General features: G+C 42.9%; 1 protein-coding gene across 1 annotated transcript in view; it reads left to right on the top strand.

Annotated features, from left to right (window-relative positions):
* The window catches only part of smad1 (SMAD family member 1), a 49,382-nt gene extending 30,761 nt beyond the window's left edge, over positions 1–18,621 (top strand). Inside the window, exons 3-7 of the mRNA XM_062995277.1 lie at positions 7,110–7,373; positions 9,782–9,883; positions 13,036–13,257; positions 16,208–16,464; positions 18,465–18,621. Of these exons, the coding sequence (XP_062851347.1) occupies positions 7,110–7,373; positions 9,782–9,883; positions 13,036–13,257; positions 16,208–16,464; positions 18,465–18,608 (989 nt within the window). The 3' untranslated portion in view covers positions 18,609–18,621. The remainder of the gene's footprint in view (positions 1–7,109; positions 7,374–9,781; positions 9,884–13,035; positions 13,258–16,207; positions 16,465–18,464) is intronic.
* The last annotated feature ends 8,179 nt before the right edge of the window (positions 18,622–26,800 follow it).

Here is a 26,800-nt window from a genome sequence, read left to right as displayed (position 1 = left end):
GGGTGCTGCACAGCTCCAGGGTTCATAGGAGTTTTCATGAAAAATTTTGCATAGTTTCTTATGAGCTTGCAAGTTTCTCCAGGCACTTAGGTTTTCTCCCTACATCACAAACATTCAGAAGGTGGATTGGCTGCTCTAAATTGCCCCAAGATGTGAGTTAATTAGGATATAATTAAGTTCGTGGTGCCCTCTGAGGAACTTGCAGGGTCCAACACAACGCCAATCATAATAAATCACTTTGAGTGAGTGAGTATAAATAATTACTTTATCTGCTCTGTATGGCCGAAAGTTTGTGGACACCAGACCATGGGATAGTTGATCCCCATAAACACACACTCTCTTTTTTGGGTTTGCTGACAAACTTTTGGAGTGTCTAGGACCCGGAAATGTGTGCATTTAGTTAAAAGAGCATTCGTAAGGTCAGGCACTCATGTTGGATGAGATGTTCTGGGTCGCAATCCAAGATGTTCAATTGGGTTAAATGGGACAAGGGTTCTGGATCTGTGAAGGACGCTGGAGATCCTCCTCACTAAACTTGTCTAACCATGTTTTAGTATCTTATCATGATGCACTTGGAAAAAAGCCTTTCCTAAAAGATGGAAGCACATAGTTTTTTTATGTGGAATTGAGTTTATACACCTGTTAGTGTGGGTGTGGCTAAACCACCTGATTTACAATAACTATAAGGTGTCCATTAATTGTTGGCCATATAGTGAATGCAGTTTAAAGATACAGTTTGTGAACTACATGGGCCCAACAAGGTTCCAGAATTACACGTCTAAAGGCATTAAGTAATAGTAATAATAATAACAACATTTATACAACAAGTGCAGTATATAGTCAAAAATATGTGGACACCTCTCCTAATCATTGGGTTTAAGTACTTTAGCCACACATATTGATAAAAGGTTTGTTTGAAAGTTTGTAGGTGTTTCATTTCCTTGAAATCTGGAGAATGTGTCCAGGCAGTAGCAAGATTTACAAACCACTCTGATGGATTGTGGATTAGGACATTGTCATCCTAGAAGAGACATCTTCAGTCAGGATAGAAATGTTTAATTATATTGATCAGGTAAACAGACAGAATAAGCATTGTCTAAATATATGTGATGTCTTCTTCATTTGACTAATTTCACACCCACTTCATCCCAGTTTAGTCATTAGTCATGTCCAATTCCCAGATTGAAACTTCCTCCGCTGTTGCGGACCCCTCTCTAAATGAGAGATGCAGAGCACTGGCACGCCTCCGACACACAGGCACGCCTCCGCCTTGGACCGTTTCTTTTCACCTGCCAGAGACTTATACAGAGAGCAGTATCGCGTATGGAGAGACCAGCTAGCAGCATTAATAGAATACTTTTATATATACAGTGTATCACAAAAGTGAGTACACCCCTCACATTTCTGCAAATATTTTATTATATCTTTTCATGGGACAACACTATAGACATGAAACTTGGATATAACTTAGAGTAGTCAGTGTACAGCTTGTATAGCAGTGTAGATTTACTGTCTTCTGAAAATAACTCAACACACAGCCATTAATGTCTAAATAGCTGGCAACATAAGTGAGTACACCCCACAGTGAACATGTCCAAATTGTGCCCAAAGTGTCAATATTTTGTGTGACCACCATTATTATCACTGCCTTAACCCTCCTGGGCATGGAATTCACCAGAGCTGCACAGGTTGCTACTGGAATCCTCTTCCACTCCTCCATGATGACATCACGGAGCTGGTGGATGTTAGACACCTTGAACTCCTCCACCTTCCACTTGAGGATGCGCCACAGGTGCTCAATTGGGTTTAGTCCATCACCTTTACCTTCAGCTTCCTCAGCAAGGCAGTTGTAATCTTGGAGGTTGTGTTTGGGGTCGTTATCCTGTTGGAAAACTGCCATGAGGCCCAGTTTTCGAAGGGAGGGGATCATGCTCTGTTTCAGAATGTCACAGTACATGTTGGAATTCATGTTTCCCTCAATGAACTGCAGCTCCCCAGTGCCAGCAACACTCATGCAGCCCAAGACCATGATGCTACCACCACCATGCTTGACTGTAGGCAAGATACAGTTGTCTTGGTACTTCTCACCAGGGCGCCGCCACACATGCTGGACACCATCTGAGCCAAACAAGTTTATCTTGGTCTCGTCAGACCACAGGGCATTCCAGTAATCCATGTTCTTGGACTGCTTGTCTTCAGCAAACTGTTTGCGGGCTTTCTTGTGCGTCAGCTTCCTTCTGGGATGACGACCATGCAGACCGAGTTGATGCAGTGTGCGGCGTATGGTCTGAGCACTGACAGGCTGACCTCCCACGTCTTCAACCTCTGCAGCAATGCTGGCAGCACTCATGTGTCTATTTTTTAAAGCCAACCTCTGGATATGACGCCAAACACGTGGACTCAACTTATTTGGTCGACCCTGGCGAAGCCTGTTCCGAGTGGAACCTGTCCTGGAAAACCGCTGTATGACCTTGGCCACCATGCTGTAGCTCAGTTTCAGGGTGTTAGCAATCTTCTTATAGCCCAGGCCATCTTTGTGGAGAGCAACAATTCTATTTCTCACATCCTCAGAGAGTTCTTTGCCATGAGGTGCCATGTTGAATATCCAGTGGTCAGTATGAGAGAATTGTACCCAAAACACCAAATTTAACAGCCCTGCTCCCCATTTACACCTGGGACCTTGACACATGACACCAGGGAGGGACAACGACACATTTGGGCACAATTTGGACATGTTCACTGTGGGGTGTACTCACTTATGTTGCCAGCTATTTAGACATTAATGGCTGTGTGTTGAGTTATTTTCAGAAGACAGTAAATCTACACTGCTATACAAGTTGTACACTGACTACTCTAAGTTATATCCAAGTTTCATGTCTATAGTGTTGTCCCATGAAAAGATATAATGAAATATTTGCAGAAATGTGAGGGGTGTACTCACTTTTGTGATACACTGTATATATATATATATATATATATAAAAGTATTCTATTAAACAAACAGACGTAGCGTACAACAAAATTTGTTAAATAGTAGGGTGCCCCTGGAGCAGAGTGGGTTAAGGGCCCTGCTCAAGGGCCCAACAGTGGCTGCATGGCAGAGCTGGGATTCGAACTCTCTCGAACCTTTCAGTTGATAGCCCAAAGCTCTACCTACTAAGCAATGAGGAACCTGTTTGAGCATGAACCCACCCGATGGTTCTTAATAAATACGTTTTAGCAATGGGTGCATGAGTCAAGAACATTCCATTCTGTCTGTCTCATTAATCAGCATGTTTTAAAAATGAGGTTGCATCAACCATAGCAAGGTCTCGGTATGTACAGAAGAAATGGATGGAGCCTCCAAATCCATCAAAGAACGTTTAAAAAACATGTATTGGCCTCGAGGCTAACTTTGGGAAAAGTGCAAGGACTTCAAACACACAGTCATCTTTTTGTTGGCTAAGCAGAAGATGAGGGTCAGCTGACAAGACAGAAACAGCTGTCCTCCATGTGTGTGTGTGTGTGTGTTCTGTAGGAGAGCAGGAGCAGAAAATTCCAGAGAGGGGAAGAATAAGAGCTTTGTTCTGCCGAGTGTGTGTGTGTGTGTGTGTGTGTGTGTGTGTGTGCATGAGTGTGTCTGTATATTTGGTGCGTGTGCGGGCGAACATGTGGCCTTAAGGAGGAAAAGTGCAGCAGGAAGTCCCATAGGCAGCCCACACAATAGAAGGAAGTAGTGGAGGCCTGCCAAGAAACACACACACTCGCCCAGCACCTGTCCGACACACTCTAGAGCAGATCCCAAAATCTGATACCAACACTAAGATCTGAATTTTATTTCATTACTGGTTTTAAAAATGAAATGAAATGATGCGAGCTGCATTGTAGCAGTAGAGTTAGAATGAAGGTAGTACATGTAAATGTAGCCACCTTAAATGTGCACCGGCTGCGCTGACAGATAAAGTTTACACACACTTGTGAGAAAAAAAAAAAACTATTTAATGGGGGGTTTGGGATTTTTGGGAAAATTGACTGGGTTGAAAAAGGCACATACGGGGCCGCTCAGGTAGCACAGCGGTAAAAACACACCAGAGCTGGAACCAGAGCTGGGATCTTGAATACATCGTATCGAATCTCAGCTCTGCCTGCCGGCTAAGGCTGAGCGGCCACATGAACAACGATTGGCCTGTTGTTCAGATATGGGTGGGACTAAGCCGGATAGGGTCTCTCTCTCATGACTGGTGCAGTTACGACCTCTGCTGGCTGATTGATGGTGCCTGCACAGACATGAGAAAGAGTGCTCTCAGGGTGTGTCTCTCCGTACACAACGCTGAGCTGCACTGCACTCATCAAAGTGCAGGTGATAAGATTCATACATCATGCTGCCCACGTGTCGGAGGGGGCGTGGGTTAGCTTCGTTCTCCTCAATCAGAGCAGGGATCGGCATTGGTGAAGAGGAAGCCTGACGCAATCGGGCAATTGGACGCTCTAAAAGGGAGAAAATGCATAAACAAAATAAAAAAATAAAATAAAAATGCACATACAAAGCACTTGGGTGGTGCAGCAGTCTTCCCAAACTTACAGGTTCGAATCTTAGCTCTGCTACCAGTACGAACAATAATTGGCTCATCCGAGGATGGGGATCCCTCATGACTGCTGTAGTTAAAACCTCTTCTGGCTGATCTGGACAGGGACTGGGGATAATGGAGATCAGTGTGTGATTCTCCGTGCGCATACGGATCTCCATATGAACCCGTCTCGCGTAGGTTAAAAGACCATTGTCGGAGGGGATAGTTGAACAGATCATTAATCCCCATAAACACACACTCTTCTTTGGGGGGGTGTCTAGAACCCTAGAAATTCGTACATTTAGTTAAAAGAGGATTTGTAGAGTCAGGCACTCATGTTGAATAAGAAGGCCTGGCTCGCAATTGACATACCAATTCATCCCAAAGGTGTTCAATGGGTAAAGTTCTAGATCTGTAAAGGACACTGGAGTTCCTCCACACCAACTGTGTTTTATCATCTTGATTTTATCATCATGATTTACATTTACATTTTCAGCATTTAGCAGACGCTTTTATCCAAAGCGACTTACACAATGAGCGGAACATGATGAGCAATTGAGGGTTAAGGGCCTTGCTCAGGGACCCAACAGTGGCAACTTGGTGGTGGCGGGGCTTGAACCGGCAACCTTCTGTTTACTAGTCCAGTACCTTAACCACTGAGCTATCACTGGCCCTTGATGATGATGCACTTGGAAAAAAAACTCCTAAAAGTTGGAAGCACAGTTTTTTTTATGTGCAATTGAGTTTATACACCTGTTAGCGTGGATGTGGCTCACAGTTTCGAATCTAAGATAAACCTTTATTAGTCCCACAGTGTGGAAATTCACAAAACAGAATTCGAATCTCAGCTCTGCTACCAGAACGAACAATAATTGGCTCCTCCGAGGATGGGGTTCCCTCATGACTGCTGTAGTTAAAACCTCTCCTGGCTGATCAATGGCGCCTGGACAGGGACGGGGGATAATGGAGATCGGTGTGTGATTGTCCGTGCGCGATACGGGTCTCCATATGAACCCGTCTTGCGTAGGTCAAAAGACACGGGGAGTGTGTTAGTTACGGCTCTTCTCAGTCAGGAGTGGAGGTCAGCAGCATTAGTGGAAGCGAAATGCGATCAGGTAATTGGATGCGACTAAATTTAGAGGAAAATCTGCTACCGGCAGGCTGAGCACCTACACAAACAACGATTGGCTCGTTTTTCCAGGGAAGGGTGCCGGAGGAGATTCCTCATAACTGATGCACTTATAACCTCTGCTGGTTGATTGATGGTGGGGATAATGATTTGTACACAAAGCTGATCCACATATGAACTCACCTTGTGGATTAAGGTGAGGCTAAAGATGTGTAGGTTCAACACCTAGTTCCTTTAGAACACGTGTCAAACTCAAGGCCCGCAGGCCAAATCCATCCCGCCACGTCATTTTATGTGGCCTGCGAGAGCACAAAAATAGGAAATTTAGCACACTAGTGCTGGGATTTTGAACTCCCCGAGTTCGAACCTCAGCTCTGCTACCGGTCGGCTATGCGCCTTCTAGTGGGCATAATTGGCAATGCCTGCAGCAGACAAATTTGGACATTAAAGTCTGCTGGGTGCGAAAAGACCGGACTGAATATGGGTGGGGTCTTCGACGCTGTGCAAGGACCCTGGTTAGTAGCTAGAAGTGTCTGCATCAAAAGTGGAGGAGCACAGAGATCAGTGTGTGACTCTCCGCTTGCAAATACTGGCCTCACAGTGTTTATGTTCATCTTACTGTTTAACATGGGCAGCATGTCACCTCACAGCAAGAAGGTCCTGGATTCGATTCCCACGTGCAGCGGTCCAAGTCCTTTCTGTGTGGAGTTTGCATGTTCTCCCCATGTCTGTGTGGGTTTCCTCCGGGTGCTCCGGTTTCCCCCCACGGTACAAAGACGTGCAAGTGAGGTGAATTGGAGATACAAAATTGTCCATGACTGTGCTACCCCACGGTCGCTACCCCACGGTAGCACTGTCGCCTCACAGCAAGAAGGTCCTGGGTTCGATACCCAGGCGGGATGGTCCGGGGCCGTTCTGTGTGGAGTTTGTATGTTCTCCCCGTGTCTGCGTGGGTTTTCTCCGGGTGCTCCGATTTCTTCCCACAGTCCAAAGACGTGCAAGTGAGGTGAATTGGCAACGCTAAATTGACCAAGACTGTATTCGATATAACCTTGTGACATTAAAATCCAAATAGGCAGTTGTAGCCTAGTGGTTAAGGTACCGGACCAGTAATCAGAAGGTTGCCGGTTCAAGCCTCACCAGTGCCAGGTTGCCACTGCTGGGCACTTGAGCAAGGCCATTAACCCTCAATTGCTTTGGATAAAAGCGTCTGCTAAATGCCGTAAATGTAAATGGTATTAAACTTATGAGCTGATGAATCTTGTGTAATGAGTAACTACTGTTCCTGTCATGAATGTAACCAATGCGTTAAAATCATGATGTTAAAATCCTAAGTAAATAAATAAAAAAAATTTATTTTACGTACAATCACCAGGGTGTACATTCACCTCATGAACGCCTAAACCTGATGTGTGTTTCTTTCGTTTGCTGCAGTTCTTCCGCCGGTCCTCGTTCCTCGGAACAGCGAGTTCAACGCCAAACTGACCATGCTGCCACGCTTCCATAACCCGCTGACCCAGACGGAGTCACACATGCCCCCGAACGCCACGTACCCGGCCTCGTTCACCCAGCAGCCGTTCGGCCCCAACTCGCCCTCCAACAGCTTCCCTGGCTCACCCAACAGCGGAACAGCGAGCAGCTCCACCTTTCCACGCTCACCAGGCAGCTCAGAACCCAGCAGCCCCTTTCCATTGCCAGGTGAGTCTAAAGAAGGTGCTGATGAACTCTACTGTAGTATGTTGCCACCACGGATGGTACTGTGGCATTTTTTTCTTTCTATTTCATATTGAAACTGAACCTTTTTTCTTTGGTATACAGTGAAAATTTTTTATGAAATACTTCTGCTCTCCTACTGGAAGTAATGAAAAGCCATCGGCACGACGCAAACGAACCCACAGCTTTTAAAATCAATTACAATACACATCCCATTTCAATTCATGGACTTAATATGGAGTGCTTACCTGAATCTGACAGGCTAGAACTTAATAGCAAAACAGGTAGCTACGGCCGCTCAGATGGCGCAGCGGTAAAAACGCACGCTGGAACCAGAGCTGGGATCTCGAATACATTGTTTTGATCTCAGCTCTGCCTCCCGGCTAGGCTAAGCGGCCACATGAACAACGATTGGCCTGTTGTTCAGATATGGGTGGGAATAAGCCGGATGGGGTCTCTCTCTCATGACTGGTGCAAAACTGCTGACTTATTGATGGCACCTGCACAGAGATGAGAAAAGAGTGCTCTCAGGGTGTGTCTCTCCGTACACAGTGCTGATCTGCACTGCATTCGTGAAAGTGTAGGTGATAAGATGCATACGGCCCATTAGGGTTGGGCGGTATGACGATATTACCGTATACCGCGGTATTCAAAAATGGTGACGGTATTTTTTAAATGTGAAGCGCCAAATTTCTGCTTCAGGTTTACCTTGAAAACTGAGACTTTAGGACATGCGCGCATCCACAGTGAGGCAGGGGTGGGAGGGGTAGGCGGTTGGAGCTCGCTGATTGGCTGTGGGGTTCTCACTGGTGATAACACAGAGAGACGAGTGAAGAGCCACACTGGCTAGCGTTAGCTGTGAGCTAACAAGCAGAAACTGAAAAACGGCTCGTCTTTTAATTTTTCAAAATCAACATTTTTTATCAGTTCAACCGGAAATGAACACAAGCGCGTGCATGTGCGGACATGTACTTATTTACTAAATATATCTTCAGTGTAAATCGAGCACAAGTGTTGAGAAAAAGGAGCAAACAGTAATAATAACGTTACGCCCAATCCGCTGTTCTGACTCTTGTCTGCCATTGATTTTCCTGCCTATGTAAGAACTATTTTTTCCTAAATAAAAGCGCTATATTAAGAAAGAAGAACGTCTCACCTGTCGTGTAATGTGAATTATAAAATATATTGTCTGGCCCTTTAAGAAAGTGAAGCGCACTATAGGGCGTAGGGAGCGAGTGTGTAGGGAATAGATCGGATTTGTACCGTTTCCGTGCTCGTGTTTTGCACTGAGCTTGTGTGACATTTAAAGTAGCGTTCTCGTTAACCACTCAAATGTTTGGACTTTGAATTATTTTAACATTACTTTACATCACCGTCATCGCAACATGAACATTTACATTCATATTTTTTGTTACGGTATAGAACTTAATTCTGGATTACAGGCAGAACTAATCGTACACGTTCATACACTTTTAAGAAATATCTGTAACTATAAACTAAGCAGTTAACTTTTGAAATATATTGAAGTGTGTAGCTGCTATTATTCTGTTTTGTGTGGGCAGAGAGAGATTACAATGCCAAAATGTTGTGTGTTAATGTTTGTGTTAAAGTGTAATTGATACACATGCATTTATACTTATGCGTATTTATTATAGATCAGACAAGATAAGCAATGTTTGACGTTCAGATTGTTAAATCTTTTTATAATAAAACATTTAAATATTGTAATTACACTCAAGTGTGTACACTGTAAAGTTTGTCCGCGACATCACCCCGCCAATCCCCCCCCCCCCCCCCGCCGCGGTAATACCGTATACCGCGGTATTTCCTGAAGACGGTATGACGGTATGAAAATCGGCAATATCGCCCAACCCTACTGCCCATGTGTCGGAGGGGGCGTGGGTTAGCTTCGTTCTCCTCAATCAGAGCAGGGATCGGCATAGGTGGAGAGGAAGCATGATGCGTTAAAAGGGAGAAAAAGGGGAGAAAATGGATACATAAAAAAGCAACGTACTCCAGCTTTTCTCACTATGAAGTCGGCTTTGCGTACGAAGAGCCACGCCCCTATCTCTGTGCTCTTCCACTTTCTGTACAGGCGCCTTACACAGCGTTGTTAACCCCACCCCTAAGTCTGCTCCTACCCATCCAGCAGACTGGAAGCCAATTTTGTATGCATTAGCCAATTGTGCCTGCTAGTGGGTGCCCAGCCGACCGTTAGCAGAGCCGAGATTTGCTGAGCCACCTAGGTGCCCCTAAACTAAATAATTTTTGACAGAATAGAATATGGGTAGTTACTTTTTCACAATGTTTTTCATTTATAAACAGCATTTTTCACTGCTAATATTTTATGTACAGCAATAAAAATATTATGGTTTGTTTTGGTGGCCCTGTAGAATCTCCTCCACCAGCCTATATGCCTCCCGAGGAGCCGATGACACAAGAACAACCCCAACCCCAACCAATGGACACCAACCTGCTGGCTCCCAACCTGACAGGTAAACACCACACGCATGCACACACACACACACACACTCACACACTCAGAAGATAGTTTATTTTAAGTGTGGGTCTGTCTGCCTTCCTGCCTAGTGCCTATCCTCTATAATAAGACATCCAACTCATGAGGCAGATTATTTAGACGCACTACTTAGACAGTGATAACGCCGATTACATCACTACAGTTTTCTCTTACCAAGCCTCAGGCCATTCAAACCAACGGGCTGAGGCAGCACAACCCGCTAACATGCCAGCTAACATCTCCCTCCAGGGATAAAGTTGCAGTTGAAAGCACCAAAGTTTGTTAAAGAACATACACTAATCAACCACAACATTAAAACCACCTCCTTGTTTTTTACACTCACTGTCCATTTTATCAGCTCCATTTACCATATAGAAGCACTTTGTAGTTCTACAATTACTGACTGTAGGGAATCTGTTTCTCTTAATGCTTTGTTAGCCCCCTGTCATGTTGTTCTTCAATGGTCAGGACTTTCTTAGGACCACTACAGAACAGGTATTATTTAGGTGGTGGATCATTCTCAGCACTGCAGTGACACTGACATGATGGTGGTGTGTTAGTGTGTGTTGTGCTGGTATGAGTGGATCAGACACAGCAATGCTGATGTAATTTATAAACACCTCACTGTCATTGCTGGACTGAGAATAGTCCACCAACCAAAAACTTCTAGCCAACAGTGCCCTGTGGGCAGCATCCTGTGACCACTGATGAAGGTCTAGGAGATGACCAACTCGAACAGCAGCAATAGATGAGCGATCGTCTCTGAGTGGACAGTGAGTGGACACAACACACACTAACACACCACCACCATGTCACTGTCACTGCAGTGCCGAGAATGATCCACCACCTAAATAATACTTACTCTGTGGTGGTCCTGGGAGAGTCTTGACCATTGAAGAACAGGGTGAAAGGGGGCTAACAAAGCATGCAGAGAAACAGATGGACTACAGTCATTTTTTTGTTTGATGTTGCTGGAAAATGAACTTTTGGCATCATACACTTAAAATCTGGTGTAAAAATAAGAACCTAATGCCTACTGTCCACAAGAATTATAATAATTCTGAGACATTTTAGGGCTTTTCTTTTTCCAAAGATCCTAAATTCTGTTGACATATGGATTTCCTGAATTACCAGAAGATTTTAAATGAATGCTCTTGACTGTCTCTTGCAGAATATTAAAAATGGATCGTTGTTGGACCTACAAGCAGGAGCCTATAGACCAATTCATGTGCAAATTCAGGGCTTGTTGAAACATTTTTGGAAGTGTAACAGCAGTACAACTCAAGCTGCATCCTGTGGTGTGTCAGCAGTCACAGCCCCATTGTGGGAGTGTTGATGGGAAAAGAGTAGACAAAACACACCTGCAGCCAAATGCCACCCTGTGCAGGAAGTTGGAATGAGCTATGTGCTAACCAAAAAAAACCTCAAACCTCAGATCCCTCAGGGAAGAGTGCAGGCCGGCACGCTGACCCGCACAGTGCAAACATAGGGCACGGCACAGGCACGGGCACACAGAGGAAATTAATCTGATATGTTTTTGATATTTACACTCAGTCTGGGATTTCAGCTCCGATTTAAATGAGGATTTTGTGTGTGAATCATTTTTGCACTGGTTACATTTTAATCCAAATTGTCCTTCTGGATCAATAATCTGTTGCTCTGTGTTTTCGGTTGGCCTTTTGGTTGGTCTGTCAGTTGGTCTGTCTGTTGCTCTGCCTGTCTGTCTGTCTGTCTGTCTGGCATTTTGTGTCTGTCCGTTGGTGTTTCTATCTGTCAGTTGGTCTCTCTTTTGGTTGATCTGTTCAACCAGTTCTCAGTCTGTCTGCCTGCTATTCTATCTGCCATTCTCAGTGTGTTTGTCAATCTGTCTGTCTGCATGTCAGTCTATCTGTTTGTCTGTCTGTCTGTCTGTCAATCTGTCTGCCTGTCTGTCAATCTGTTTGTCTGCCATTGCCTGTGTGTTTGTCGATCTGCCTGTCTGTCAATCTGTCTGTCTGCCTGTCTGTCAATCTACCTGTCTGTCTGCATGTCAGTCTGTCTGTTTGTCTGTCTGCCTGTCAGTCTGTCTCTCTGTCTACCTGTCTGTCAATCTGTTTGTCTGCCATTGTCTGTTTGTCGATCTGCCTGTCTATCAGTGTGCCTGTCTGCCTGTCTGTCAGTCTGTCTGTCTGCCTACCTGTCTATCTGTCTGTCTGTCAATCTGTCTGCTTGTCTTTCTATCTATCTGCCTGTCTGTCCATCTGTCTGCCTGCCATTCAATTTGTCTGTCTGCAGTCTGCTTGTCTATCTGTCTGTCTTTCTGCATGTCAGTCTGTCTGTTTGTCTGTCAATCTGTCTGCCTATCTGTCAGTTTGTCTCTCTGTCTGCCTGTCTGTCAATCTGTCTGTCAGTCTGTCCATTGTCTGTGTGTTTGTCGATCTGCCTGTCTGTCAGTGTGCCTATCTGTCTGTTAATCTGTCTGCCTGTCTGTCATTCTGTCTGTCTGCTTGTCTGTCAATCTGTCTGCTTGTCTGTCAATCTGTCTGTCTGTCTGTTGGTCCATCTGCCTGCGATTCTGTCTGCCATTCTCTGTGCGTTCGTCAATCTGCCTGTCTGTCGGTGTGCCTGTCTGTCTGTTTGCCTTTCTGGCAGTCAGCATGTCTGTCCGTCTGTCTGGTATTTTGTGTGTCTGTCTGTCGGTGTGTCTTTCTCTCCTTTGGCCTGTCTCTCTTTTGGTTGATCTGTTGGTCAGTCTGTCTGCCTGCTATTCTATCTTCCATTCTCTGTGTGTTTGTTGATCTGTCTGTCTTGTCTGTCTTTTTGCCTGTTGGTCCATCTGCCTGCTATTCTGTCTGCCATTTAGTGTGTTTTTATTAATCTGCTAGTCTGTTGGTGTGTCTGTCGGTGTGCCTGTCTGTTTGTTTGTCTGTCTGTCTTTCTGCCAGTCTGTCTGTCTGCCTGTCAGTGTGTCTGTCAGGCTGTCTGTCTGTTGATGAGCTTGTTTGTTTTTCCAAATATTTAATATGACTTCTATTATATTTAAATGATTTCTTATTAGATGGTCGATGTGCTGCACCTTTAACTCAGAAGTGGTGATATGGTATAATCCTACAATAACTGGTGTGTGTCTGTGTGTCTGCGTGTGTACAGATGTGCAGTCAGTAGCCTATCAGGAACCCGAGCACTGGTGCTCCATCATGTACTACGAGCTAAACAACAGAGTTGGACACGCTTTCCTGGCATCTTCAACCAGCGTGCTTGTGGACGGCTTTACCGACCCTTCTAACAACCGCAACCGCTTCTGTCTGGGCCTGCTGTCCAACGTTAACCGCAACTCCACCATCGAAAACACGCGCAGGCATATAGGCAAAGGTATGAAATGGTACACTGATGTGATGATTTTATAGGGGCATGGCCACAACAACAAAATAATTATTATAGTTTGTATTAATTTTAGAGATAAAACTGCACTGATCTGTTTAAGTGCTACTATCTAGTACTGAATACATTTTCCAGATTCACCTGCACTGCTTGTGTCTTTCACAAGATAACAGTGTCTTCTTAAAAAAACATTAGAGGAAAGTGATCCTGTCAGTTTAGTTTTTTAATGTGTATTTATACAGAAGTTTGGTAATGGGCGGCACGGTGGCTAAGTGGGTAGCACTGTCACCTCACAGCAAGAAGGTCCCGGGTTCGATCCCCAGGTGGGGCGGTCTGGGTCCTTTCTGTGTGGAGTTTGCATGTTCTCCCCGTGTCTGCGTGGGTTTCCTCCAGGTGCTCCGGTTTCCAAAAACATGCAGCCAGGCTAATTGGAGACACTGAATTGTCCTATAGGTACCTAGCCACTAGAATGCATAAACCAGTGCATCGTAGTGCCGGTCCCAAGCCCGGATAAATAGGGAGGGTTGTGTCAGGAAGGGCATCCAGCGTAAAAACCGTGCCAGATCAATAATGCGGATCACGATCCACCGGCGACCCCTAACGGAAGCAGCCGCAGAAATAGATAGATACAGAAGTTTGGTAATGAGTGAATGAAAAGAGTCAGATTACTGCATTTTCCAGACAACTAGATGTGATTCATACAAGTGTGTGAAGCAGCAACACGTTGTGTGTCTGATACCATCAATTAAGCTGGAACACGTATTACCTCGGTTTTATCTGCCATCATGAACCGTAACTATCGGGGGAAACAGAGGAACAACGGCAAGCACTAAAATGTTTAAACTGCTTTAAAACAAAAGATTTTCAACAGGTTTTGAACATCTGAGCACTTAATCACCAGTGGGCACTAAATCCATTTACATTTTACTATTATGACAAAAAAAAATTCAAGAATTTAAGTTTAAGGGCCTTGCTCAGGGTACAGCAGTGGCCTTTCGGTGGTGGTGGGGCTTGAAGCGACAACTTTCTGATTACTAGTCTGAGCTTCCACTGACCTGAAAGGAATCCAGGTGCCCAGGTGGTGTGATAATCCGCTAGGACACCAGCGCCGAGATTCTGAGCTCCCGGGTCCGAATCTCGCCTCTGCTACCGGTCATCTGGGCGCCCTCTAGCAGGCACAGTTGGCTAATGCAGACTAAATCGGCTTTCAGTCTGCTGGGTGGGAAAAACCGGACTAAGGAGTGGGGTTAGCAACGCTGTGTAATAGGGGTGTAACGATACACTCTGCTCACGATTCGATTCGATTCACGATACTGAGCTCACGATTCGATTTTCTCACGATTTTTTTTTTTTAAGTGTAAACAGTGCAAAACAATGCACATTTTCTTGTACATTTTTTAAACAAAAAAAAAACTTCAGTCCCTTGCAATTAAAGGTAATTACCAAGAACAGAGTACTTTACTGTAACCTAACAGGTTTACCAAATTTAAGTTACTTATTGCCATCTTAAATTGAAAATCAAAGTAATCAAACAAGCTCATTGAGCTGAGCTGAGTCTTTAAACAGATTTTCTTTGTTGCTTGAACTAATGTATTAACAAATTACATGTAAAATGAATTACTAATGTAAAAAAAACATTGTATCAAATGTTTATTATTTAAATGGCTTTATTTATATACTCAACATGGAACAGAGTGCTACAACAATAAATTATAAAATACAAAAACAAAGACCCATCTCAATTGTTTACAAAATTACTTGTAAATTTGCATCTAGAGTGAAAGAACACATCAACAAAGCATCACTCAACAAAATACAAATGAAAATGTGCAAAAGAAAAAGCAGCATCTAGGTGACAGTATTTGTAAGCATTTAGTGAAGATTAACATTCAGAAAAACCGAGCTCATCTTTGAGTGGTTGATCCTGTTTCTCCTTTCTGTTATGATCTGCCCTGTTTTGGAAAAGATTCTCTCTGAGGGGACAGATGTTGCTACAATACACAGTGACATGTGGGTCTCAGTGGGTCTGAACTTCTCTGTTAAAGTGGTTCCTCGTGTCCAAACTTTACTGTTTCCTGTCACTCATTTTCCTCACCTTTCCAGCGTGTAATGTCTGGCTACGTAAAGCGCAATGTAAAACTTCAAGTGCTCTCTCTCTCTCACTCTCTCTCTCTCTCTCCCTCCTGTTCATGTGCACGCTGTCCGTGTGTGTGTGTGTATGTAACCCCGCCCCTCCTGCTCAGTGTAAACACACAAACGTCACCACGCATCTTGACCAATCACGTGCGGCTTTAACGAAAAAAAAAACCCCGGAAAAAAAAACGAATCAGCTCCGGATCCCGTCGTTCACTTTAAAGAGCCGACTCTTAGAGCCGGATTGTTCGCGACCGACCCATCACTAATAAATTACAGAACGTACGTGCACTCGTACAATCGCGCAGATGTCCACGATGCACATCGCTACATTTTTGCATCGCGATGCATCGTGAAACGATGTATCGTTACACCCCTACTGTGTAAGGACCTTGGTTGCACAGGGTTGCCTGTACAGAAATTGGAGGAGTACAGAGATCAGGGCGTGGCTTTCTGTACGCAAAGCTGACCTCACACGACAAACCCACACTGAAGTATGAGTGAATGAAAAGAGACTGGTGGACTGCACACACATCGGAGGGAGTGTGTGTCAGGCGAATATACACCCTCTTTGGACGTCGCCGGGGTCCCCAGCAGTGGATTGGCTACACTGGGAGATAAAGGGGGAAAAATGCATTAAACAAAAATACCTGTGGACTTTTACTTATGGGTCATATCCTCATACTAATAAATGTGATGTGCACAAGCAGAGAAAATCATAAAGGGACACAAACCTTTGCACAACATCTCAAATCAGATGTGCAATATATTAGACCTCGTTGCTTATTCTCTTTCCTTTTTTTCGCAGGGGTGCACTTGTACTACGTCGGGGGCGAGGTGTATGCCGAGTGCCTGAGCGACAGCAGCATCTTCGTGCAGAGCCGGAACTGCAACTACCACCACGGTTTCCATCCGACCACCGTCTGCAAGATCCCGAGCGGCTGCAGCCTGAAGATCTTCAACAACCAGGAATTCGCAGAGCTGCTCGCCCAGTCCGTCAACCACGGCTTCGAGGCTGTATATGAGCTCACCAAGATGTGCACCATCCGCATGAGCTTCGTCAAGGTAGTGTGAGCTCGTCAGTTTTTAGCATAGACCTGATACCCACCATACACATGCAGAAGGTAGATTGTTTGGGGAAAAAACACACACAATATTGCACACACAAAAACACACACACACATACTTTTTTTTCTCGAGTAGATGTTGCTAAGCTGTAATCACAAAAACAGCCTGTGAATGTGCAATGTCTGAACACCGTTTTCCTTTAATAATTTAAACATTTTTTTATGCTTGCCGCTCAGGTGGCGCAGCTGTGAAATACGCTAGCACACCAGAGCTGGGTTTTCTAATACATTGCATCGAATCTCAGCTCTGTCATCCGGCTGGGCTGGGCGGCTGCATGAACAACGATTGGCTGTTGTTCATAGGGTTAGGGACAAGTCAGATAATGGGTCCTCATAACTGGTGCAATTACGACCCCTGCTGGCCTATTGATGGCGTCTGCACAGGGCTGGGGAATAATGCACATAATGCACAGTAGTGCACAGTGCTGATCGGTGTATATGAACTCGACTCGTGCAGGTGAAAAATGCAGTCTGTTCTGAGCACGTGTCGGAGGGGGCGTGTTTCAGTTGGAAGCGTCCTCAGTCAGCGGTGGAGGGTTGAATCAGTGGAGGATGCGATCAGGGTAATTGGACACGACTAGATTAGGGGAGAAAATTGGGGGAAAAATAAAAAAAAATGTATGCTTAAAAAGCAAACTGTTCATATTTATAAGTACGAAGTCAAAAGACCTGTCAATTAAAAAAGAATGAAATGAAAGTAGATTGGCACAAAAAATGAACAAACAAAAAAAAGTAGAAATTGGGTCGAATACGTGTTTTCTCTGGGGTTTCTATTTTGATTATGCATACTAGTTAAACAGGTTGACATTTTTAACTGATGTGTAGGGTTCTGGCATCTTGACCATGTTCTAAACATGTCCATGTGGGTTTCCTTTAAGTACTTCTGTTTTCCAAGTGATAGATGCCACTTTATCACAGAACGACCTTGGCCTAAAATACATTGCTGATCTGCTTGAAGTATACAAACTTAATAGACCTTGCCTGTTATTAGGGTGCCCGGAATGTAAACCAGTCAGTCATTATACTGCCAAATGCTGGAACCGTTAAATCGAGGTTTCACTGTATTTTAAATAGGGATGCATCGATACCATTTTTTCCCAACCGAGTACGAGTACAAGTACATGTATTTTTGTACTCACCGATACCTATTTAGAATGATGCAATCTGGAGCATTATGGAATAGTGTAGTTTTTAGTGTAAAATAGTGCAGTGGAACAGTTGCTTGGGTTGCCATCACTAATTGTAAAAAAAAAAAACGGAACTAAATAACATTAAACGTGCGTGTGAGCGTGGTCAGTGAGAATAATTCAATCTGTCTCCCGTGGGTGAAAAATGAATTGCTTTAGTTTTAGAAGTAAAAAAATCTCGTAATGTCACGCCCCCCGGTCAGGCACTCGCGCCCCCCGGTCAGGCACTCACGCCCCCCGGTCAGGCACTCGTGCCCCACAGGTTGAAAATCCCTGCGTTAACGCAGCAACGTGCACTAGGCACAAGGTATCGGATGTTTAGTATCGGAGCCTCGTTTGCGAGTACGAGTACGAGTTAATGAGCGCGGTATCGGGCTAATACCCGATACTAGTATCGGTACTCATGCATCTCTAATTTTAAAGTTCTCAATTTTTGATGTTTCTGTCTCAGTTTTTGGTGTTGCACTGTGTATGACAGGTGCTTTACAAATAATGGATTGGATGGAATGGATTTACCTGTAATGGATTGGTGCTTTGTTTTAAGTGCATTCCTATTTATGCCCAGTGCTCAGTGTTTCTGTGTAGCACCAGACTCACCATGATCCTTAATGAGATTGTCTGGTTATTGAAAAAATACATCAACAAATTAACAAAATTAGTCAGGTTTTGTATTTGAAAATGTTTGTCAGGTGATCAAAAGATCTGCATGGAGCGCAAATATTAATATTTTCTTTCTTTTTTTTCTTCTTAGGGTTGGGGTTCGGAGTACCATCGTCAGGATGTGACCAGCACCCCGTGCTGGATCGAAATCCACCTGCATGGGCCTCTGCAGTGGCTGGACAAGGTGCTGACTCAGATGGGCTCTCCTAACAATCCTATTTCCTCGGTGTCCTAAATCTGTCCTGTTTCCGTGTAGATGTGCGGAGGATTGGAGGGTGGAGAGGGGTGGGTGTGGGTGGGGTTATTGAGGGAGGGGGAGGGTGTATATACATGTGATTTGACTGGTGAAGGCCGGAGTCCGGAGCGAACATCTGGAAGATACTTGATTTGATAACTTTGTGTGACCAAGTGTATTCATCGATGAGGCCATCATTCAGGTTGCAAGTATCCTCCTCTGATCTTAGCAGCGAGCGCTTTCCTTCTATTGTAAATTTTATTTTATTTTTTGGTTGTTGTTTTTTTTGACAAAATCCATCCCAGTATTCCAATAAGGGGAAAAATAGGGTGGTACAGTAATTATTCTGTACATTTTTAAATAAAAGAGTATCTGACTTATTAGAATAGTGTGATTTAACAAATCAGTTTCACACGGTTATCCACACAATGTAGTAAAATCAACAGAGACGTGCTTGGTGTCCACTCCAGTTAGCCAATAGCACTAAGCTATTGTGCTAATATTGCTAACAGGTAGTGTGTAATCTAAGCCATTTAAGAAAATTTTTAATTAGGACTTAGATGATATAGCTTTGTGGTATAGTGTAAAGCTTGTTACCTAGCATATGGGTGTGTATTCTCAGTATTTAGTAAAATCAGTGTTACTCTCTTTTTAAGGGAACAAACTAAAGCCCTGATTAACAGTCATTACCATGCATTACATAAACGACAGTCATTATGTGTAGACTGTATTTGTATACGTTGATAAACCTTCTACACTCCACTACACTTCACGTTCAAATAAATCAGTATTAAACAATACATTCTGGCTTTGTCCACAAAGGTACAGATCACTTTTTATTTTAATTAATTTTTTATATGCATTTACCCCCCTTTTCTCCCAATTTAGTTTAGCCAATCAGCTGCTGGAGACCCCAACCCCAAGAGGGTGTATATACGCCTGACACACACTCCCTCGGACATGTGCGCAGTCAACCAATCCCTTCTTATTCTCCCATACTTCATTGGATTTGCATGTGAGGTCGGCTTCACGTACGGAGAGCCACGCCCAGATCTCTGTGCTTCTCCACTTTCTTTACAGGCGCCCTGGGCAAGCAATCCATCCCCTTAGTCTGGTCTTTCCCACCCAGCAAACTAGACAGGTATTAGCCAATTGTGCCTGGTAGAGGTCGCCCAGCCGACCGGTAGCAGAGCCGAGATTCAAACCCGGGAGCTCAGAATCTCGTTGCTGGTGTGCTAGTGGACTTTTTTTCCCTGTTTTTTTCTACCAATCTAGTCGTATCCACTTGACACAGGAGTGCTGTACCTAGTACACACCCCCTCCTACACGTGTGTAGTAGACAACCGCTTCTTTTCACCTGTATGAAGCAGGTTCACACAGAGATCACATGTATCACACTCAGTATTATGTGTGTAGAGTTATGCACTGATCTCTATTGAGTTTTATCTATCCACACAAAAATAAATAAAATCTTTTTATTGAGCTAGAATCCTGTTTTTTTGTGTAAAACGGCCAAAATCTTTTTCCAGCTTGCCTTGTTCTAAACGTCCTTCGGTCACACCAACCACCTGCATGTCCTTCCTCACCACATCTGTTAATCTCCTCTTTGGATTTCCCATGCCCAAACCATCTCAATCTGCCCTTCAAAACATTCATCCTGCACTGTCCAGTTACACACCACATTGAAAGCAGGTCAACAAATGATTTTTGAGTATTTTTGCAGTATTTCCAGTTAAATCTTTAATGTAACTGTACCAACCCGAGTCAAACCGGCGGTCGTTGCATTTCTAGCTGGTTGAACACCAAGCGTCCAATCTGATTTACTACATTTGGATGAAATGGAAAATCGCGTTTTTTTCCTTCTAAACCATTTTTAAAGTCAAACTGCGTAGAGATAGAATGAGTAAAAAACTGTAGATGTATGTATTACACCTCAGATGAATTTATCTTTGTAGAGGTAATGATTACAGTAACACAGAATGTATCACATTTGTTTTTATGCTCTTTTTTGCAAGAAAATGCAGCAAAGTGTAGTGGGAGAAAAAAATATAAAAAAATCAAATAAACAAGTGTAAGTAATTAATGAAAATGCTCATAAGGAGAAAAAGCTAAGATATTTACATACATAAACAGATTGCTGACAACATCATTATACACACCGCAAGCTAAAGCCTGTGCTGTCCAATGTTTAAGTCTCTACAGATAGGATGTAATCCTATTCCCAAAAAATAGATTCAAATTACCCACTTTTTTGGTCTGGCAAGATATGTTTGAATATGCATGAAAATGTTTCATTAATTGCTTATAATTCATTATTAGCTTTCTAAACCTATAATCTGGCAGTTTCTGTGTAAATACACTAAAACACCTCGGTAAATATGATGATTCTAGTATTTTATTAAATACCTATGTAAGGAATTTCAGGATGACTTTTACTATGGTTGCCAGATGTCAACCCTGTAAAATTTCTTTAATGCAATAGCACGATCAAGTGTCCAGTCCAAACCCAAAAGCATTTAAACTTAGAAACTCATCACCTGGCAACCCAATCATGTCTTTTTTTATTATTATTATTGTTGTTTTTTTTTTTTAACAACTATGGTTGCCAGATTGCCGAACAAATCGATCTCGCGTACAATCCAAGCCCAAATGCATCACAACTTAGAAACTAAACACTTGGCAACCCAGGCATGACTTTTACTATGATTGCCAGGTTTTAGCTCTGGAAAATCTCTTCCACAACACAGCAAGATCCAGTGTCCACTTCAAACCCAAAAGCATCTTAACGTGAAAACTAAACACCTGAGCACGCCTTTACTGTTGTTGCCAGATTTCAGCTCTGGAAAATGTATTCCGTATCACAAACCCAGTGTCCAATCCAACACCCTAAAGCAGGGGTGTCAAACTCATTTTCACCGAGGGCCACATCAGCATTATTGTGGCCCTCAAAGGGCCGATTGTAACGTATCCTGCTGTGATTGCAGTCTGTTGTTTTTCTTGGAGGCTGAATTCTGCATTTATATTGTCCTCCTCTATCACAGACACGGCCATAACACAAGAGACGCACCGGTTTCCCTTCCTGAAGCACAAACTTGTTTTCACCTTCATTAAATTTCCTCCTTCTGCTTAATTTTCTTACTTATCTTGTTGCACATTTTGGGATTATGTGTAAATATTTCTTAACATCATCTACTGGTGGGCTGTGTCACTTTGCAGGTCACAAAATCAGCATGCATTTTGAGAGATGCAGTTAATGTAGGATTTTACAGTGTATTTTAAGACAATTGTTCTGCCCTCACTAATAGTTTATCCCCCTTGCTCAGCTAGACAGACAGACAGACAGACAGACAGACAGCTCTCTTCAGAATACAGTCAGTTTTATTTGCTCGCCAGCTGTGTGATACACTGTGTTCACCAGAATGAAGTAAAAATACAAACAATAAAAACAATAAAGAACTTAATACAGTAAAAGCACACAGCTGTAGTCAAGTGTTACATCTGGTACAATATGAGATTTAACCAAACGTAAAATAGCGCTAACGAGTTTTTGTGTAAAGATACTAATTGCTATAGTAACGGTAACAATAGTATTTAATTATGGTAAATTTGTAACTAAAACGCTGTGATATACTCACTAAATATTTACAAACAACTGAGAATATAAACGCCACTACCTACAGACGATGCTTTGGTATTATACTGCTAGATAATTATTTATATTTATTATTATTGTTTACATTACTACCTGCGTTCTTTTGCCGTAAAAATCACATGGCTTCTAGCGAAGGTCAAAGTTAGTTGCCATGACTACGATGTCCCGTTGTCTCTTAAAGGCGCAGGAGCGCATTAAATTATAAGCGCGTCTCTGTAACGACTCGAACCATCACAACAATCATACAGTCGTTTAAGCTCTCGCGGGCCGGATCAAATGACGCGGCGGGCCGGATCTGGCCCGCGGGCCGTGAGTTTGACACCCCTTCCCTAAAGCATCTCAATTTAAAAACTTGACACCTGGCAACCCAAAATGCCTTTACTAAGGTTGCCAGATTTCTGCCTTAGAAAATCACTTCCACAACATAGCACGATACAGTGTCCAGTCCAAACGCATCTCAATTTAAAAACTAAACACCTGGCAACCCGAGCATAACTTAGCTGCACTATGGTAAACTTTTTCAACACATCGCACGATCCGGTGTCTACTCAAAACCCACAAGCATTTCAACTTAGAAACACCTGGCAACCCAAGCTGTGACACTTTCTTTACACATCAAAAAATAAATGCAAGCAAAAATACCCAGTAGTCAATGGGAGAGTCTTCTTTTCAGGTTTTATATCTCGCTGTCCCTGTGGCTGCACCAGTGTGGTGTTTATCAGCTCTCTGTTTATGTATGTATGTTGTATAGTGTCTGTGGGGAAAAGGCATGACATAGGTTCACTAAAAGTGCACATGTCGCTCCACTTTTTATTGCATTTGACTGACTTCAGTTGATTTGGAATGTCCCAGGTTATTTAAGTATCGAGTATTATAAGTTTGTGAGACCTAATTCATGCCAATGCAGCTTCAGGTAGAAATACATATTTTTTAGGACCAGGATCGTACTTGCTGTTTGACTATACAACAGGTTTGATTGGAACAGCACTGGCATGTGTTCCATTTGTGTGTCTGGAAGACTAAACATCATATCTGCTGGGTGGTAGAACAGAATCAAAACGTTCTCATTGCCATTAGGAAAAATTGTAGGCTGTGATCTAGCATGTAAGTAGTACACTTTGTAAAGCACATGCTGATATGGAGTGCACTAGCAATAGTGGCATTGCTGTTTGGAGCAACAGGAAGGTCTGGTTTTATTAGGAAACGCTGGTGCAAGGCACCTATATTCTGGAAAGGCTCGGCCACCTTCACCATTTGCCTCCCAATAATGATAGGCTATCATTATTGGGGGGCTGACGGTGAAGGTGATAGCCAAAAATTAGCCAAAGTAAGGACGTAACAACTAAACACACATTTTATTGATTACATTAATTACAATAAAGTGGTTTACCATTTACTCCCAATTTTCTGTGTCTGTGTGAACCCAATTCTGCACTGATTATGCCAAACAAGTACAAAATCAGTCTTGGGTTTCAAATCTGCTTCAAATGCGCTTTCCTAAACAGCTATTTTGTAACCGGACTATTTTTAAATGTCCAGGATAAATTTAACAGTTCTTATTCTATTTCATACCTTAAGACTCATTGCTGTTAGTTTATCTTCCAACCCTGTGATAATACACTGATGAGTCAAACATTCAGACCTCATGGACTCCACAAGACCTCTGAAGGTGTTTTGTGAAATCTAGTCCCAGAACATCCATTGTAAGGTGGATTGTTCTACAGTGCATCCTTGAGCCAACTCTTTCACAGGTAAATGATGCAGACCAGTCAATCTTCTTCCATTGCTCCTATGTCCAGGTCCAGTTTCTGCATGTCCAGTGTAGGAGCTCTCATCAATGGACAGGAGTTATCATGGGCATTTTGACTGACCTGCAACTATGCAGCACCATACACAGAAGGGTTCAGTGCTCTGTTCATTGTGACACAATCACCTCATCACCAGGATTAATATGGTCTGCAGTTTTAGTCAAAGTAGCTTTTCTGTTGGTCAGTACTAGACAAGTGTCTTTGGCATCAGTGAGTCTTGACTGCCCAACAACTTGTCGGCAGGTTGTGGCTTGTCCCTTTTCTGACCACTGTCAGTGGATCCTCAACCCAGTTGTCTGGCTGTAACAATTTAGCTCTTATCAAAGTATGTCAGGTCTACTGCATTTATCACTTGGCCTAGAAGGAACTCCCATCAGCCCAACATTTATTTTCCTGACCATGACCTGCACAATTGTAGCAATTGTAGGGTTTGGTCACAATGTTTTGGCTCATCTTTGTAAACGTGTGTAATTTGTCAGTTCTGTTTTGTTCAAAATGCCTCATCTCACTATACTGCCACCACTTGAAACACTACGGTACCACACTTATATTAACATTGCATAGATTCCTTGCACACAAACGATGCATCAATTAAATGCACACACTGCAACCATCTTATCTGTGATGCATAGTTAACAGCAAGTATGATCCTGGCCTAATTCTGCACATTGGTTCTGTTACGTCTGTTAGGGAAACTCCAGACTTTCATTCAGTGCTTTGTGTGTTTGCATTTTGAGGGAAGTATTTCTTTAACCTCTGTGGTTCACCATCAGTCCTGAATGGTACCACACAAGCCAACTGGTGTGCATGGGACTGTGTGTTTAAGCAGGGATTCGACTGAACTGTGCAGGACAGAGTGTGACAAACTCTTGTATTATTTTCCTTCCAAGAGAAACTGGGTTTAGATCAGCATAAAAGCAGAACCCTCGTTATCGCTCATCAGTTTCTTTTTTTTTTTATCACTTATGAATATTTTATAAACTCTGATCTATACCTTCTGTCTGATTTGCCATGTAAATGCATAACCTTCCTACAAATCAGCCAAAAATAATTTTGGTTGATTTTAGATCTGTCAGCCGCAAAAACCATAGTGTATTATTAATCATTTTTATACTCATCAGATAATCACTGACTGCTCATGCCATGTGAATGGAGGTATTGGAAAGGCTTTGCATTCACAGCACAAAATGGGCAGGAGGCACAGATCAGGTAGCAACAGTTCCCCACAAGCATTACAGTCAAAATGTCCTGAAGTTTTGGTGAACCTTACTGCTGTAGTTTTCTCACATACCTTCCTGATCACTAGTACAGAAGCCTGACCACACAGCTGCTACTGCTCTGCTCTGCCCTAAACATCACAGCACTATCCCGCTAAACCAGGAATGTCCAGTGACCCCATTTTTGAGACCCGACACAACACTTCAGCCCATCAGTGGAAAGGCCATGCTTTGGGGCATGTCCATAAGGTAAAGAACCTTTACGCTTGAAGGTCAGGCTGCCAGTAACTGTTCATGTCATGTTATGAAGTGGACATTTTTAGCCTGAGAGATTTTAGTCAGAAATGATCCACCATTGTGGTTCAGCTAGCAGTTTAGCTTAGACTTTGGCATCATTTACTTAAAATGTAGGAATTGATTCTGATTCAGGCTTCATAGATACACTTTAATATCCTTAAATTACTTCAGGGGACCAAATCCGGTCCATGCAGGAGCAGTAAGTTGACAATCTGATTGGCCTGAGTTGCATGCTAGGCTAGCTTGGCTCTTGTAAACAATAGCAAATAAAATAAAGTTTTAGCCTCCAACACTTCAGTAGTTTGCACTTTTATTATTTTAAATCACTGTGTCTTTTAAATACAGTCTCTTAAGAAGTTGGTGTCACACTATTGATCACAGACATGAATCCAACCCAAAAATGAAAACTCAATAAAATGTTGCCTGGAGTTTTAATCACCTCTTTACCCTGTGATGTTTTTGGGAAACCAAGCTTAGTCAGTCATCATTAAACAGCCAGAAACACAAGCAACAGTGTCTTGCCTAAACATTTGAGTCTTTTTAAGTACTGATTTTATTTGCTTAGTAATTTCTAAATGGCACTATTTAATATTTGTTTTTGTAAAAACATTTATCTTTTTTTATTCTTCCTCTTCATCAAGAGAAATCCAGTCCGCTTTTTAAGACGAGTCCATTTTTTGTAATTTTTTTAAGAACATATATCCTTGTTGTTGCATATCTGCACTTTTAAAAGTGACTCTGTGTCTTTGTTTGCGTCCTTTTTATTTGTGCTGTTGTTGCTGTGTAGTGTTTTCCAGAAAGCAGTTTTAGCCATGAATATCAAAACTCTACTGGAAGATTCAATAAAATTGTTTTAATATTTTGGACCTACTTTCTTCTTTGAACTAAATGTGTATTAGAACATGTGATTTTATTTGATTATCTTTCTGTTTCAACCAAGAAAATCAGTATTTTATTTACAGGATTGTCAGTGTGTGGTCGGCGTTCCAAAAAATCCAAAAAGGAGGCGGTGGCTGCTTATTTACATTTTCATTTCCAGCTTTAAGCAGATGCCTTTATCCAAAGTGACTTACAGTACTGTGACAGTATACAATCTAAACAATTGAGGGTTAAGGGCCTTGCTCAAGGGCCCAGCAGCAGCAACCTGGCAGTGGTGGGGTTTGAACCAGTGACCTTCTGATTACTAGTCCAGTACCTTACCCGCTAGGCTACACCTGC

This window comes from Trichomycterus rosablanca, chromosome 5, assembly GCF_030014385.1.
Source record: "Trichomycterus rosablanca isolate fTriRos1 chromosome 5, fTriRos1.hap1, whole genome shotgun sequence".
In the NCBI taxonomy this organism is placed as follows: domain Eukaryota; kingdom Metazoa; phylum Chordata; class Actinopteri; order Siluriformes; family Trichomycteridae; genus Trichomycterus; species Trichomycterus rosablanca.
Note: the sequence above shows the minus strand (reverse complement) of the source record. Positions and strands in the feature narration are given on the sequence as shown.